Below are 18,409 nucleotides of genomic sequence, written 5' to 3' on the forward strand. Positions count from 1 at the left end.
TACTGTATATAAACAGGTTTGTTCCTTTCCAAATCATGTCCAATCAGATGGATTTACCACAGATGGACTAACTCAGCAATAGGAAACCCAAGGATGATCAATGGAAACATGCTGCACCTGAGCTCACTTTTAATCTTTGTGGCAAAAACTGTAAATTCGTATTTAAATGAGATTTCTTCATTTTTTTTATTTTTAGTGGATTTCCCCCAATAGATCTACATTGTCATTATAAGGTGTTGTGTGTTGACTTTTGAGTAAAATAAGTTCATTGATTCAATTTTGGAATAAGGCTGTAAGATTACAAAATGGGAAAAACTGAAGGACTGTAAATACTTTCTAGATACATTGTATGTCCTTCACTGTTTTATTCAACCCTAGGATTAATAATCCAAATAAAATACGATCTGTATTTCATTGGCAATAGCAGGCAAATTGCTCATGGCCTGTAGTCCATAATGTTTGGTCCACCAATATGCATAAAGTCTGAATCTGGTGCTCTTAAGATTTCCAGTGCACTTGTTTACCTCTCTCCTGTACAGTGTAATTACAGCAAGAAAGTAGTAGTTTAAGACAGTCACACTATGTAGAAAACCTTTTTGGGAGACAACTTTACCAGGTGTGAATGAACTTGGATTTCTAAACAACACAATATTCACGTTTCAAAGATTTAAAGGAAGACTCTCCCCAAAATTCATATGTGCAATAAACCCTCCAATGTGAAGTAATATTTTTATTACATATATTTTGGACATTAATTGAAAATTAAATTGAAAATAAAGAACATTTTTGAAATCCAAGCACAATCTGGGTATGTGCCAGCCTTCACAGCCAGACCAGGAAGAAACACCCTTGACCCCACCCCTGACGTCACCAGTGCTTAGCATTACAAACCATTCGTTTTAGCTGAGCCAAGATGCTGACGTATTCTGCACCAAACTGCAACAAAACTGAGAGAAAACACCTAAATTGTTCCTTCTTTAACCTCCCGTGGGGTCAACCTGACAGGATCAAGCTGTGCCTGTCACAGTTGAGGCTCATTCATTAGCCGGGGAAATTTGCACGCATCTAATCATTACTGGTTATTCGCCCCTCAGTTATTGCCTCTCATGCTGGTACTGTATAGGCAACAACGTACTTTATGAGGCGGCACGTTGGCGCAGCTGTTCAATCCCGGACCGCTGTGTGCGGAATTTGCATGTTCCCCCCGTGTCTGCGTGTGCGTAACCTGCCTCCTGCCCGTTGACAGCTGAGATAGACTCCAGCACTCCTGCGACCATCATGTGGCTAAGAAAATGGATGGATGGATATATATACGTGTAAGCACACAACACTTACCAGTTACTATTTACGGCCCCCCTGTCCCCCTTCCCGCCATCCCCGCCGCCGGTCGATCGCGAGAAGCTGGCTGCTTGAAAAGTACAACTTGGGGTAAAAAAAAAAAGTCTGGTCATGCCTGCTGTATATTCTCTACATCTTAAACCAACTCCTCAAAAAAGCATCAAACAAATCTCCGCGGTCCATATAATGGGACTGTTATTGTTCATTGTCAGCGCCACGCCCCTCTCCAACACGTCAATTTCCACCTGTGTATTCTGACTCAAACGCTTAAACATTGTACATTGGTATTTTTGTTTTGTTTGCTCAATGGCAGGAGTAGTAATAACACAGAGCATCGACTCGCTGTTATACTCGCTTTATTGACTCTTAGCACACAACACTTCCCGGTTACTATTTATGACGATGCGAACGTGCAAGACCCCACCCCTGCCTGATCGAGATAGGCTGGCTGCTTGAAAAGTAGAACTTAGGGTAAAAAAAAAAAAAAAAAAAAAAAAAGTGCTGTATATTCTCTACATCTAAAACAACTCCTAAGAAAAGCATCAAACAAATCTCTGCGGTCCATATAATGGGATTATTGTTCGTCGTTAGTGTCACGCCCCCTCTCCAACACGTCAAATACTGAACATTGTACATCATACTATTTTTCTTTTGTTTGTAATTATTTTTCACAAAAATTGGCCACAAAATGCCAGATAGTGGACGTTCTCTGTTCGGTGAAATGTATCCACGAGCAATGAGGGGTCAGAACAGGAAGCGCTGGAAGCATGGCAAATGCTGATTGGCTGTCAGTTTTCCAGCTGGGCTCATTGGAATGTCTGAGCGAGAGAGGAATTTCAATAATACTTTTCCAATTTAGAGATGTTTCTTGGTGAAATCTGTGGATAACTCTGGCATTAAAAGAAACACCGAACCCTCATCTACTAACTTTTAATGTGTCCTCCCATTCCTATAATTTATGGGAGAGTCTTCCTTTATGGATCGCGCTGTTCTAAAGTGTTTTGTCTGGTTTTGTCAGTGCTTCATGCCCATCAGTTCCTGCCAAGTGAATATGCCCTCAGCATGGTGTCCTGCCGATTGGGAAAAGACCCATCAGTCTACTTCATCGTAGGCACTGCCATGGTCTACCCAGAGGAGGCTGAGCCCAAGCAGGGACGTATAATTGTCTTCCACTACACTGATGGTCAGTATTGGTTTTCTATTAAATCTTTGTTTTCCAAACACAAGCAAACTAACTTGAATATTTACTTTTTTTTTTTTTTTTTCAACCATATGCCCTTTGTTTTCAGATGTCTCATTTTTCTTTGCTTTTGTCATAGTATATCTGGTTGCTTTTTCTTATCCATTTTGTCCTTTTTCTTTACTCAGGGGCACGTTGTCCTACCGGGCAAACTCTTGTTTTGCCTCTCACTTAATCACTGCTTATCACTTTTTATCAGACGTGTCCCTCACCCCTACAACTTCATTTCCTTTCATGCTGCATACTTTCCAAGGTGTATTGCCTGCTTCACACAGTTGTACCGGTACTGCACAATTTATTGATTTTTGTTCTTATATTTTTTTGTTTTTTTTCTACATTGGTAATGGAGCTGTGCCTGTCCAAGATCTTGTAGTTCAGGTTGAAACTGACTGGAATTCTCCTCTCTTTAGGAAAGCTACAAACTGTAGCAGAAAAGGAGGTGAAAGGAGCTGTCTACTCAATGGTTGAGTTCAATGGCAAACTCTTAGCCAGTATCAATAGCACGGTAATCACTGCTTCAGTAATACAGACGTAAAATTTGACATTTTTGTTATCGTAAAAGTGAAGATAAAACAGTATGTTGCACATAACCCTCATAGATTTCCAAGGGATACTTAAAAACTATAGCTCGTTTACAGTAATTGTATTTTTCATTTAGTCTTTAGAATCTACAGCAAAAAAAAAAAACTATATTAACATGATCCACATTTTGAGAGTGGTGTATATGTATGAATTGTGATTTGCTCTCTTGAAAAAAAAAAACGATAAAGTATAAAAGTATACTTTTATGTTTACTTGGACATAAAGTTGCTAAAATAATGTGAATGAAATTGTGGTAATGAGTTTGACTCTAGTGTGACTTTACATCCTCTTAAGAAGTCATACGGTTATTGGATTTTAAATACATATTACAGTACGCAAAAATGAAAGTAACTGTTAAAGTACATTTGATCATCTGTTTTTCTGGTCAAATTCATTTAGACTAGTAACCAAATTCCATTAGAGCCAGTACTGTATATTGTCTCACTCCTACATATCTGGATGCTATTACCACAAGGCTGTGACTGGTGCAAGAGAGTAAGAGCCAGAGGTGGCTTAGTGAGGTTACTCCTTAGTAATTTTGAAGTCTTGAATTACAAATAGATTTATCTGGTATAGATTGTTGTGTAAAACCCCTGAGACAGCATGAAAGAAACTACTTCCATACTACTGCCATGTAATGCCCAACTTATCCATGCGGCGTTATAAATAGACTAAAAGGATTAAAGTCTGAAATGAAGCTTCATCTTAAGATAAAAATCAAAAAGTCAGGGCTTGCCGATTTGTAAAACCCAGGCGGCCTCATGGGTGCTTACTGAACAAGTAGTTTAAACATAAATCACTTTGCACTCCCCCAGATAAGCTATTAAACTAAACAATGGTTTTGAGTAAATTAACAGAACAGGTCAATGTTAATTGTGATTCCTTCACAAATTGTTTTGAGAAATGATATACAAAAAAAATGTCCATCCAGGTGACTGTGCCATTGAGTCTGACCTTTGACTTATTACTACTCAGCTGTCTTGGTAGTCACATGGAGCTGGAAATCTTGCATATTCACCCTCAATAGTGGTAAATGCTGAGGGGAATTATCAATTACCTGGTTACTTCATATGGATTCTAAGTCAGACAAATGATGAGTTTGTCACGCTTGCTGAGGTGCACCGTGCCCAAAATAATAAGCTGCTCTACCTGCAAATTCCACTTCTACATTAATCACTACTGCAGTAAATGATTCATGCTTGTTCATAAAACAATTACTCACTTGGACTCTTGTTTTTCAGGTCCGCCTGTATGAGTGGACAGCCGAGAAAGAGCTTCGGACCGAGTGCAACCACTATAACAACATTATGGCGCTTTATCTCAAGACCAAAGGAGATTTTATCTTGGTGGGAGATTTGATGAGGTCTGTCTTGTTGCTGGCATATAAACCCATGGAGGGTAACTTTGAGGAGGTACTACAGAACACAAATACTAAAATGGTTCAATAGTGTATTCATTATAATATTAATATCTTGTTACATTGAAGAATAATTATTTGAACAACCTGCTATATTGCAAGTTCTCCCACTTAGAAATCATGGATTGTTCTGAAATTTTCATTGTGTGTGCATGTCCACTGTGAGAGAGATAATCTAAAAAGAAAAATCCAGAAATCACAATGTATGATTTTTTTTTTTTTAACAATTTGTGTGATGCAGCTGCAAATCAGTATTTGAACACCTGTCTATGACAAGAATTCTGACCCTCAAAGCCTTGTCCGCCTTTAAAAGTCCACCTCCACTCTATGTATTATCATGAATCAGATGCGCCTTTGTGGGAGGCCCCGTAGCTCAGTGTTTAGAGCACTGGTTTGGTAAACCAGGGGTTGTGGGTTCGTATGCCACTGGGGCCTCCACCCTGAGAAGGGTTGCGTCAGGAAGGTCATCCGGCGTAAAAATTGTGCCAAACATATATGTGCGTTCATCTGAGATGACACGCTGTGGCGACCCCGAAAGGGACAAGCCGAAGGAAACTTACTTTTAGATGCGCCTGTGTGTGGTCGTTAGCTGCATAAAGACACCTATCCACCCCATCCAATCAGTAAGACTCGAGCTTGTAAAATGGCCAAGACCAAAGAGCTGTCCAGAGACACCAGACAAAATTGTACAACTCCACACGACTGGAAAGAGAAATTGCAATACGGAGAAATTGCCATGCAGCTTGGTGAAAAAAGGTCCACTGTTGGAGCAATCATTAGAAAATGGAAGAAGCTAAAGATGACAGTCAATCTCAATCGGAGTGGAGCCCCATGTAAAATATCACCTCGTGGGGTTTCAATGATCCTTAGAATGGTGAGGAATCAGCCCAGGACTACAAGACAGGACTTGGTCAATGACCTGAAAAGAGCTGGGACCACCGTTTCCAAGGTGACTCTTGGTAATACACTAAGACGTCATGATTTGAAATCATGCATGGCACTGAAGGTTCCCCTGCTTAAACCAGCACATGTCAAGGCGCATCTTAAGTTTCCCAATGACCATTTGGATGATACAGAGGAGTCATGGGAGAAAGTTTTGTGGTCAGATGAGACCAAAATTGAACTTTTTGGTCATAATTCCACTAACCGTGTTTGGAGGAAGACGAATGATGAGTTCCATCCCAAGAACACCATCCCTACTCTGAAGCATAGGGGTGGCTCTGTAAGAAGCAGATCAAGGTTCTGGCGTGGCCTGGCCAGTCTCCAGACCTAAACCCAATAGAAAACCTTTGGGGGGAGCTGAAACTCCATGTTTCTCAGTGACAGCCCAGAAACCTGTTTGATCTAGAGAAGATCTGTGTGGAGGAGTCGGCCAAAATCCCTCCTGCAGTGTGTGCAGACCTGGTGAACAACTACAGGAAATGTTTGACCTCTGTAATTGCAAACAAAGGCTACTGTACCAAATATTAACATTGGTTTTCTCAGTTGTTCAAGTACTTATTTGGAGCTGTATCACACAAATAAATTGTTAAAAAAAGCATACTTTGTGATTTCTGGATTTTTCTTTTTAGATGATCTCTCTCACAGTGGACATGCACCTAAGATGAAAATTTAAGACCCATCCATGATTTCTAAGTGGGAGAACTTGCAATAAAGCAGGGTGTTCAAATACTTATTTTCTTCACTGCATATATTTAATATCTTTTGTATTGTGATGTTAATTTGGACAATTTTTTTCCCCCTTTCACTCCTCCAGCACTAACATTTCCAGCATACACGTATCCCTCCAAGCCTTTTGGCAAGCAACTCAAACGCAAATCGATATGATATGGAAAGATTAAAAGAATTTACAATGAACCACACATGGAGCTCACAGTGAAGGGCTAAGCTCAGAGTACTATGTAAGATGCAAATCGAAACTGTAATTTAAAACAAAATACATAAAACATTTATTCACTATCATCCAAATGATGGGCTTGGGGTTATGGTTCTGATACTTTAACACTTGTGTAAGATTTCGTCATGATGCATACAGAGAACAGTTCTTATACCAGTTTCATTTCTTTTCATAGTAACATTTGTGTGTAGAATTCAAGATCATTTAATTCAAAACAAGTTTGCACTTCTCTGTTTTAAAGGCCAAATGAGATTGAAAGTCCAACTGTTTTGTAACTGTTGGAAATGCAGAGCTGATACATACAAATCCCACCACTTTTCAAAGCTATACAGCACACATGGTGCTAGATTACACGTCTTGTCTCCACTCAGCCAACATTGTCTGTGATTAAATTGGGTGGCAGCTGCTCATTTTCTAAGGCCAAGGTTCTCAAATCTGTGTTGCTCAAGACTCAAATTGGAAATTTGTAGTTCTAGTTCAGTGTGCCTGGTTTAGGCCATGTAAATCCTGATCAGGGTTGCGTTTACTTTTGATGTGTAGATGGGATGTCTATCTTTGTTGACAAGTAATGTAAATGGGATGGAATGATTTCATACCAGCATGATGTTTAATTGGCTACTTAAATAGACAGAAAATAATTTCAGTCACTCACATTTGAAAAATGTACAGGTGTGGTCAGTCATGCCTGCAGATATAAAGTTATGGGCGTGTGTTCTGTTTGGAATTATGAGTGTACCCCTTTAAGAGCAGACGTGGGCGGTGTCAAGTAAACTAAGAAGTAGATGTAGGCTGAGAAGCAGCTTGTTGTTTGTGCTTCCGTGTTTAAAAAAAAAAAAAAAAAAAAGACAGGCTGTGGTTCACTGCGCTGGATCGGTTTTCATGTGCGCTTAGTGTGTGACAAGTGCGCAATTGCGCAGTGGCACAACTTAGAGGGAACTTGGGTCAAGACTACACAAAATAAAATCTTTCAATACCTATGTATTTCTACTCATAACAAATTTTACACGCATGATTTTCCGCGCTCGACTGTGGAGATTTGCGAGTGCGATGGCACACATTCGCCCGTCAAATCACAGTGGCTGTAATACCATTAGGCAGATTGTTCGCACTGTGTGTAACATGAATACAACACGAGCTCACCACTACAACCAGCATCTAATGAAGGGCTGATTGGTGCCACCAGATAAGGAAAATGGTGCCAGTCAGTCTGTTTACTATTGGCTACAAAATGCATATTGTACAGAACTTAACCAAACTGCTTGGTTGAAATGAGGCTTTACTTATCCGAGATCAGGGCTTTACATTAACACTGGTCACTAGCCAAATGCCGGTGGATTTCAGCAATGGCGAGTGTCATTGCCTCTCCCCCTAGCCAGTTCGGCAGGTTAAGTTTTATGAACTATTGCATCTTTCATGCATGCGACCTTGAGGCACTATGACTTTGATTGGGATATTCTTTACTCCAAAGAGCAATGTCATGCATTACCCCCCCGAATGCAGAAATGAGTGACGAGGCAGAAAATCCCATGCCAACGTCATAGATGGTTGCTGAAACAGTGAGCATTAGGGTGTCTTTATTCTCCCCCGCAAGCATGGCTGGCAACGCCCGCATTGCATCACGTGACCAATGCCTTGTATCCCACAATCCCTATTCGTAATTTGACAAGAATTGATGCTCCTCTTGGAATGCTGCAGAGATCATCTGGATTCGTCTAGTTTAGTCACATGCTGTGATGACATACACAGCGTTCCTCTTGGTTCCACATACCATTATTGCTGCCCCCTTTTTGATCGATTTTCACATGCTGTGATGGCACACTCAGCATTCTTCTTGGTTCTACATACCATCATCGCCGCTCACGTTTTGATCGATTTTGCAGCATAATTAAATGCATCATCTGCTCTTGTACATCCATTTGTTCGAGCAGACACTGTTCCACGATCACTACTGTTGTTGCTTTGTTCCTAGTTTCGGAAAGGAAAGTATAAATCAGAAATGGAGAGAAAAATGCAGAGGAAACGCCACTCTGTGGTGTCCCAGCCATTACCCACCAGAGCAACACCGTCGGCTTGGAGTCGAAGTGCAGTACATTTTATAAATTTTGTTCGTGTGTTGTACTCAAGTATAAACGCAAATTGCGCGTTGGATAGATGCAGTGACATCAGTGCAGTCGCCGCCTACTCGAGTTTCAGGAAGTCGTGAGAACATCTGTTTTTGTGAAGGGCAAATTGTTTCTACATCCTGGATCATAACAGTAATGGTGGCTTGATAGTTTTCCGTTTGACGATGATGTCATAGACAGGCCAATTTAATCGAGTAACACTTTGTCTCCAAATTTCTCCAAATCATTTTTGAAAACTGAGGCGTCTATATGAAGTCGTCCGTGCTTGTGTTCTTTCCTAGTATTGATACAATTGATTGAGAACCTTTTAAAACAATTTTAAATTCATTTATTTCTTCCAGAAGGCAAACTTGACTAGCACAGATCGATGCAGTTGGATCCTTGGGATCTAAAATAATTTGATGTGGTGAATGAATCGTTACAGCTCTATGACTCATGGATGGTATGTATTAAGAGAGATGTTCATATCTCACATGTTTCATAGATCGCTCGGGACTTCAATCCCAACTGGATGAGTGCAGTGGAAATCCTGGACGATGACAACTTCCTCGGGGCAGAAAATGCCTTTAATCTGTTTGTTTGCCAGAAGGACAGGTGAGAAGCTGAATAGGGGCAAGCAATACGTGTTATTATATTTTTATCAAGTTTGAATCAAATGTAGTACTGTACCAATTCTTTATGAGAAAACTGTTTCTGTATATTTCCAGTCTTACCTATTTTGTTCAGTTTTACTTTGAGACATCCAAGTCAGAAGATTCATTCTCAGTCGCGTTACACAAGTGATTTTTTTTTTTTCATGGAAAATGATTTGATTTATGCCATCACTTGTTATCTACCCAATCCATCAGGTCGGACCTCTCAATCTTATTGACCTTTATTTTTTGTAGCACCTCTCTCTTAGCAATAGTCTCTTGACCACGCCTCACCTGGTTATCAATTTCCGCTGCTATTTTCTGACCTTTCCAAAGCCTCTCAAATCTCTAGTCCTCATGTTTGTCGTCAGATTAATCAATCACCACAGCATAATTCCTCGAGACCTTTTTCTTTTTTTCCTTCACTGGAACTCTTTTCTTTTTTAAGCATGTGTCCTGTAATAACCTCGATCACGACGACTTAATCTTTCTGCCAGTGCGGCCACCACAGACGAGGAGCGTCAGCACCTCCAGGAAGTGGGGCTCTTCCACCTTGGAGAATTTGTTAACGTCTTCTGCCATGGCTCGCTGGTACTACAAAACCTGGGAGAAAGTTCCACGCCCACCCAAGGGTCTGTTCTGTTTGGAACAGTCAATGGCATGATTGGTAGGTACCATTACAAGAATATCATTTTTTATGTCATTTTTGTCTGTTGACTTATTTTGCACCCAAAGTCAAAAATCATGCCTTATGGCAGGGGTGTCAAACTCATTTTCGTCGCAGGCCACAGTGCAATTACAGTTTACCTCAGAGGGCCGTTATGATAAAACCATATCAAGTGTCATGGGTTTTTTCAAACATTATTCATATTTGGTAACACAAAAATGCTTATAATATATCAACGTCGTCAGTTATGATATGTGACAATTTTAAATTTTGGTGCAGATTTTCATAAGAATCATGGAAGTTGACGTGGATGATTTGCCTCCGCAGGCCGCATAAAATCCTGTGGCGGGTCGGATCTGGCCCGGGCCTTGAGTTTGGCACAATAGTTTTTATTTTTAAAATGTCAACATAGTATATTCAGGGATGAGAATTTTCCGCCGATCGGCGGATTTCCGACTTTCAGACCAAAATGACCATTCTTTAGATAAGCGCAAATTCGTTGTTGTACCTCGTTTAAAAACAGTGCGAATAAATGATTTACTGATTCGGACAACCTAAAAAAGTCACATCAGTGCTGCTGATGTAAAAGTCAGTGTAGAAGAAAGCATGCATCCTTGTGGTCATTTGTCCATTTTAAAGAGCAGGTGACATCCCTATAAACATTCTAAAATATATATTGTAATGAAAAATACATATAACAGTATTCATTTCAATGTCTATACAAAAAAAAAAGTGAGCGGAGAGTGTGTCATCCATGCACAAAGTTGCGCAATTGAGTGACCCTCGACATTCAAGTTGTCGCCATATTAGTCGCGTCATCTCTCCTTGACGTCATCGTCACTTCCGTCGTTGAAAACGCGCAGTGCCTGGTACTATGGAAGCCGAACAACAGAGATATTCACATTTTTCCGACACACCTTCTGACACCGTAGCTCTTTTCGAAAAGGACAACACCACACAACCGAGTGAAGTTACTGGGGCAATATTACACTGTTTCAAGCCCTCAGGGCAATATTACACTATTGTTTTGAGCCATATTCAAATGATATGCCATCACGGCCAAACTGCATCCTGTCCGATCCACTTCCGCGGCGGAGATGAGCCATCGCGGCTCATTGCAGCCGGCCGGTGTGGCTTATGACAGAGCCGAGCGGTGCTGCTTTAGGGGGGGGGGGGCTCACGGATGCCACAGTACTTGATGAACACAGTCGAGAGCCGCACCCATCGCAAAGCCTGACGATGTGACCGCCGAACGCGGCGCCTCAGCCGGTGTGGCTGAGTTTCGGCCCACTGTGCTATATAAGGAGGGGGTGGAGCCGAGCTATGTTGCAGGCTGAGTGAGACATTGTTGGCTGGGCGACGCGCACATCGACACATTTCATACACGGATCTTTTACGTTATGAGAGAGAGCGATTACGTGGTCCGCCACAAACTATTATTTTTTTTAGAAGCTGTATGCGCACATCAACACATTTCATACGCGGATCTTTTGCTACGTAATGAGAGAGACCGATTACGTGGTCCGCCCCAAACTATTATTTTTTTTTAGTAGCTGTAAATACACCTACCTGTTATTTGGAACCCACGAAGCTCTCGTCCTCTGCACCCGTGCAATCCATTTTTCACAACGAACAGGGTCTCTTTCAAACTTATGAAGGGTAATTCACCCTGAACTGGTCGCCAGCTCATCGCAGGGCACATAGAGACAAACAGCCGCCTTGCCTTGGGGCAATTTAGAGTGTTTTATTAATCTTGCTTGTTTTTGGGATGTGGGAGGAAACCGGATTGCCCGGAGAAAACTCATGGAGAGAACATGCAAACTCCACATAGGGAGGGCTGGGATTGAACACGGATCCTCAGAACTGTGAGGCCACCACTTTCTAGCTGAGGCACCATGCCGCCCACCTCCAACCACTTACGACAAATTCCTTCTTATTACATGCAGCGCTTTGCTAATAAAGGTGTTTCTGATGAAAAATCTGTAATTCATAGCAGAGGCATTTCACAAATTGTCAGGATTATCATTTTCCAACTCTGCCCCACTCTCATATTTCAGTAGTTGTATATATTTCAATGTGGATTATCCCCCCCAATCCTCCCACCGCCCACCCCCCCCCAGTGTGCCAGAATAATGCTAAAGTTAACTTTTTTATTTTCATTTTTTTTACCCTCCCAAAGAGGAGCACATACTGCACACTCACAAAGCCTTGCAGTTGTAAGATTTTGCAGGAAATCACAATGAATTATTGAATGTTGTGAAATAGGGTTACTTTTCGCTCAACACAAAGTAGTTCTGGCATATGAGCATGAAACTTGCATTATGAGAAACGCGATCCATCTAATGATTTTTTAATTATTTATCATATAAAGTGTTTTAAGATTACACGACCAGCGTGCCAAAGTTTTTCTTTCTCCTCATTGAATCAAAAGTCTTCATTGTTTGATACTCTGGCTTGGTAATACCTTCATTGATGCATGATGTTCTTAAGTTATCTCTCTAAATACTGTATGTGTTCAATTGTCCTGAATGTGTGTGTTAGGACTGGTGACCTCCCTGTCTGAGGGATGGTACAGTCTTCTCCTGGACCTTCAAAACCGTCTCAACAAAGTAATCAAGAGTGTGGGGAAGATTGAACACAGTTTATATCCTTTTTTTTTGTATGTTCACATGCATGCTTGCCATCTGTTACAGTGAAACAACACGTAGTCCCCGCACTTTCCTCAAGGAGAGTGACTGTGTACTGTGATGTTGAGAAGGTTGTACAGTTAAATGACAGCGCTGATTTTTGTAAATTAGTTAATATACATTATACAACTTCCTATTTAGTAGCATAGTTGATTATGTTCTTCCAAAAGTAAACTATTTGGGACTGATTAAACATCACCTCTGCTGGTTGCAGCAATGGTGCATACCATTTTCTTTTAATTGCTTGAAGGCACAATCAATCAACATGCAATTCTCAGTCCATCAGTTAATTTATTATAGTAAAGAGACAAAGCCCCGCTCTAAATCGACAGGCATCTGATGCCCCCCAATTGACCCCTCCGTACAGGGCACTTAACCACGCCTCCTGAAGCACGTCACCCCACTGTTGCTAACCTCAGACAAACATTAGACAAAATGGTGTCGCAGGAAGAAAAGTCGAGAGCGAAATTGTCCGATTTACCAGCTAATTTTTCACTCGCATTCTTACCGAATAGTGAAATATCATTGAAGAGCAGACAGCAGGGCTTCAAGTATTTCAGCGAGGGGTATTTCAATGGTATTTCCATGCATATCGACGGAGAAACCATTGATATTAGCGCGAGATCTTTCCGGAGTCAGAGGAAGCCCGAGAAGCCACATAATAAAATATAACCCAAAGACGAATTCGTCATTGACAGTTTCCTATTTTCGTGTTACCTATCACACTTGTGTGCAGAATCTGTATAGCCGTTTGTGAACCGCCGTATGAAGGAAAAGAAGAAGGCTAGGCTTGATTTACGAGTTGTTTCTCTCGTTTTCTTTGTGTAATGTCACGCGCTCCCCTCAATAATTATTCTTGAATTAGTGCCGAACCTACGCAAGTCCCGACAGAGTACGACAATCACTACTTTAGTGTCCTCAAACATCCTTCCTTCAGTCTTGGTGTCTCGGTGCACGTCGAAGGCTTTTAGGAATCGCTAGTCCGGTTTAGCTTAGCTCGCTAGCCGCCAACAAAGAGACACGTTTGTGCAGTCAGGTCCTCGAAAAGTATCGCTCAACACAGATCAAGTGTGTCAATCATTCACACGTAGCCATGTTATGCAAGCGAAGAACTGCTAATTCATTTATATTAGACATGTATTGAAAATCAAAAATAGGGCTTACCTTCGTGCAAACATATCTGTTCTGGTTGATTTTAGATGGATTCAGTTGATGATGCGGTCTTCCACAAAGTTTGATCCATCAATGACATTTTTCGTCCTGGGTCTTCGGTTTTGGAAAGGGTACGAATTGAAATCCACCAACTAGCCTTTCAGGATACCTGTCGTCACTATTACAAAGTCCGTGACTACACCTCTTAACCATATCTATTGTTAAGGATCCCTAAGACGTGATAAAACGCAAACAAAAGCTCTACTGAACCATGCGACATTGTCTGAGGATATGGCGGACGACAACAAGGGGCGTGGTTTAGGCACATCTCTGGCCTCTGATTGGTCAGCGACGCGGCGTACGCAATTTCTACGGAAGGGTCTATTGCCTGTGGATTCCACAAGATGACAGCAAAGCATTACTTTTGTCTTAATGAGGCTCTTCTACCTGCATCAATATTGTCCCTTGGTACAAAGATGACAAAATATCTCGCAAAGCTATGATAGTATTTACCCCGAGGTCAATAACGACGTAAAGGTTATCTCTAACGAAGAATGGGTCCCACAAAAAAATATAAATAGACAAATTTGTGAATGCTGAACTGCACAATATTGGGGGACGGGGGAATGAAAAATTTTTTTTTTTTTTCAAACCTGAAATGTACAGTATAATGTGATGCAAAAAAATAATATGAGATCAATGTGAAGAAAGTTCATTTTCTATGTGAACTACTTCAAAACTCAGTTCATGGTTCCAAAAATAAGAACTTAAGATTAAAAGATAAGGTGATAAATACTGGCATTTCATTTCCCGATTCTTACCAACCAGTCAGTACACATTAGTTCTTTCACCCTACAGTCTTAAAAACATGAAAAAAATCTGTTACTTAAATGTTGTGGTTGGGGTTTTTTTTTTTTTTTTGTTATTTTTTGGAGAGAATTTTTAAAAGCAGGACTGTACTTCTTAATGTACTAACAAAATCATTCAACACAGTTGGACAAACGCGATGGTGAAATGATGCATTCCCAACATCTCTGGCTATATCAACGAAATATTTTATTTGTATTTCAAATGGAAAAATTCTTTTTCACTATGTGTTCCTAATAGTGTTTTAACTAAAGCATCATGATACAAAAAAAAATCCTTACAATTGGGTGGTGTATTACAAAAGAATCAACTAACAAATTTGGTTCTATTAAGTGTCCTTAAACACACCTCATGCAGTTGCCTACAGTATTTTCATTTTGAAGAGCGAAATAGAAACCGCATCACGTTGTTTACTGTGTCTTATTTCATAGCTATCATTCAAGAAGGTCACCAATCTGGGCTGCACCCTGTGTTTGAATGTTCGGCAACGTGGGGGCTTATCTTATTAGCATGTCCAAACAACTTCCTCTGCTTGTCACATTCAGTATTGCAGTTTATTAACTGTATATTACAGAACACCAACATTGCAGGAGACCCCATGATGTGACTATTGAACACATACATCCAGTGTACGTGTTAGTAGTAGTATTTCAGGTAATTGGTAGTGCAGTGCCCCTTGTGCCCTTATCGACCAGTTGCCATTGCACACGTCATGATGATGATGCTCAAACACTGTCGTGTAGCCCTCCACTGAATCCTCAATGGGTTAGGTTCACTGTCATTGATTAAAATGCTAATTCCTAATAGTAACTATTCTCTGAACACTTCAGACATTCAGTCCACTCACATAATAGGACGCTTGAAAGAAACTTGAGGTGAAACAAACTTATTATACCATACGTACCATCTTCAGACAGAGCAGCTCCATTGCATTGATTGCCCTTGACATTGCCGCACCTGGAGGTCCTTCCACACGGAGCGAAAGACTGATCAAGCCACGGGATTCATCGATGGTGATCTGATTGAGAGTTTCCTGGATCTAGGCAGAGCCAAGATGCAAGAGGTTGTCAGTACACTTCAGGTAGGTTTAGTCATTCTTATTTTCAGATTAATTCTTTCATATGCTGCCTCACTATCATCTTCTGTTCTTTGGTCAGGACATGCACAGTTTTGTGTGTTTCCCCGCCCAGGAATTTAATTTTTACTAAAATCTTGTACCCATCCCGAATGATCTTGTACAAAAAAAATCAAAAGGAAGTGTGGTTAAGGCACCATATGGAACTTGTCAACTTAAGTGTCCTATAACATTGGGGACTTTACATAAAACAACTGAGAGAGGTGCTGCTGATTTAGATGGCTTGGATGCAGTGGAGTGAGCTGTTTACCTTGGTTGATTAACTTATCTCACCACCTAACAAACACTAAATTATGATAAATTTTGATTGGGGACTTTATTACACCTACTGTTCACATTTTAAACATGAATGCCACAGAGCAGATACACTGTGTGGCACTGCCCTCATGTGCTCTGGGTTCATTTTTCTCTATTTTGGCCAAACCAGCTGGTGAAGTATGAGTGAAAGTATAAAATTGTCACATATTTCACATTATTTTCAAAACAAAAAAGGGTCAAATTGTGTAAATAAACATCTATGAAACAAAGCTATCCTTGGCCTTCCATGTAGTTGATGATGCCATAACCAGCATTAGCGAGCTTTGTCTTACATTTGATGGTCCACTGTTTGATGTGGTTCGATTCCAGATCGATGACGGCAGCGGTATGAAGCGTGAAGCCACGGTGGACGAGGTCATTAAGATTGTCGAGGAGCTGACAAGGATCCACTAGCATTTCACGGCCCGCAGACACAGAGAAAGATGATCCTCTGGAGAAACAAATACGAAAATAAGCGTTTGGTCCTTGCAGAAGTGTAAATAATTATAAATAAGCAATTTGTGCATGTTTGTCAGGGGTTGAGTCCTTGAAGGTGTACATGATTTAAACTCTTCATTTGGAAAAGAATCTCCTGGCAAAGCAGAGCATCCAATGAATAAATGGGAAAAAAAAGAAGGCTAAAGTGAAGATCTTGGTGTGAACGTGTGTGGCTGTGTTAGTGTTGAAAGTGTGAGTAATAATAGAGAAAACACTCGTTTCCCTCACCAAAAAGTCTTTTTAGCACATTTGTGACAGTTTCGAGGAGGTTAGCAAGACCTTTTGACGTCACCATTAAATTGTGACCGCTTTTCACATCCAAGGTTATCAAAGTCTGAACAACAAGAAAAGAAAAAAATAATAGATTTATAGATATTTTTGTCTTTGTGATGTTTTCTTCACTCTAATAAACATTGCTTTAGTACTCTTACCCTTTTGTGTCAGTTTATTTGAGGGGGGGTGCTTTTTGGCTATTTTTAATGAATATCAGGTATACTTGTAATCATCCATCCATCCATTTTCTTCACTCCTTATCCTCGCGAGGGTCGCGGGGAGTGCTGAAACCTATCCTAGCTGTCAATGGGCAGGAGGCGGGGTACACCTTGAACTTGTTGCCAGCCAATCGCAGGGCACATTGAGACAAATAGCCGCACTCACAATCACACCTAGCGGCAATTTAGAGTGTCCAATTAATGTTGCGTGTTTTTGGAATGTGGGAGGAAACCCACGCAGGCACGGGGAACATTCAAACTCCACATAGGCGGGTCCGGCATTGAACCGGGGATCGCAGAACTGTGATGCCAATGCTTTACCAGCTGATCCACCGTGCCCCTCTACTTGTAATCAAAAGATCAAAATGTTTTCCCATCTTTGAAAAATGTATTAGACTTTGTAAGCGTAACATTTCAACATTGTAATCAGGTTCAATTTATGGAACGAAGTATTGAACAGAAAAGTATTTTTAACAAAAAAATGTATTTGAATTCCAATTATGTAATGTAAATGACCCTAATTGTCCCTTCACAACTTATCACTGTCGCATCTCAATGTTTGTTCGTTTGTTAGAAATGGCACTGTAAAACTTTCTAGGCCTTATCAGAATCATCTTTATTTGGCAAGTATCTCAAACAACGAATTTGTGTCCGGTTGTTGGAGCCACTCTACTAAATGAACAGACTTGAGACAGAATACTTTTGAGACATAAAAAACAGTTACTGAGGAAGACTAGCTTGCCACGAATGTTGCAATGGCAGTACAACTTTTTTTTCCTCTTGAATTGTGTAAAATGATGTAGAGTCCTCAAGCAATTAGATCAATTTGCAATGACTAATCGAGCAATAATTAGCACAATGAGCATTTTTGCAAAGGGCACGGGGACTTCAAGAAATGTATGCAGTTTAAATTGTCTACTACTCCGATAATCTGGATGAATTGTGCAAATATTAATAATACTTCTCAAGCACAAGAGTGGTCTATATTGGTCAACAACAGATGTACATGTAGTGCCGTGTGGCGAGACTGCGACAGTGAGTGCACGAATAATGTGACAGCAATCCGAGGACAAAATATACAGCAAGTTGCAATGAAATTCCAAGTCGACTGTTTAAGCATTGAATGGCAAGAGGGAAGAAGCCGTTGGAATGTTTTAAGTCACATTTATCGATAGTGCCTGCCTAGAGCTAGAAGATAATGGTGAATCCAAGAGGAATTTGCATGCTCTTGTCTGAGTTCTGACAGCGTGCAAGTCCTCAAGGACAGATGGGGGGTATCGATAATCTTTCCAGAGTTTTGATTGTCCGTTCCATCCGGAGATTCTCCTTTTTTGTAGCGGCACCAAACAAGACTGTGATGGATGAACAAAGGACTAATTCCAAAAC

At 40.6% G+C, this 18,409-nt stretch overlaps 1 protein-coding gene across 1 annotated transcript in view; it reads left to right on the forward strand.

Moving 5' to 3' along the window:
• Positions 1–16,962, forward strand: part of ddb1 (damage-specific DNA binding protein 1) — a 64,872-nt gene extending 47,910 nt beyond the window's left edge. Inside the window, exons 20-27 of the mRNA XM_061815240.1 lie at positions 2,357–2,521; positions 2,989–3,083; positions 4,402–4,572; positions 9,082–9,191; positions 9,727–9,896; positions 12,438–12,540; positions 15,560–15,683; positions 16,365–16,962. Coding sequence (XP_061671224.1) covers positions 2,357–2,521; positions 2,989–3,083; positions 4,402–4,572; positions 9,082–9,191; positions 9,727–9,896; positions 12,438–12,540; positions 15,560–15,683; positions 16,365–16,448 — 1,022 coding nt within the window. The 3' untranslated portion in view covers positions 16,449–16,962. The remainder of the gene's footprint in view (positions 1–2,356; positions 2,522–2,988; positions 3,084–4,401; positions 4,573–9,081; positions 9,192–9,726; positions 9,897–12,437; positions 12,541–15,559; positions 15,684–16,364) is intronic.
• The last annotated feature ends 1,447 nt before the right edge of the window (positions 16,963–18,409 follow it).

The sequence above is a fragment of the Syngnathoides biaculeatus genome, chromosome 3 (assembly GCF_019802595.1).
Source record: "Syngnathoides biaculeatus isolate LvHL_M chromosome 3, ASM1980259v1, whole genome shotgun sequence".
NCBI classification, from domain to species: domain Eukaryota; kingdom Metazoa; phylum Chordata; class Actinopteri; order Syngnathiformes; family Syngnathidae; genus Syngnathoides; species Syngnathoides biaculeatus.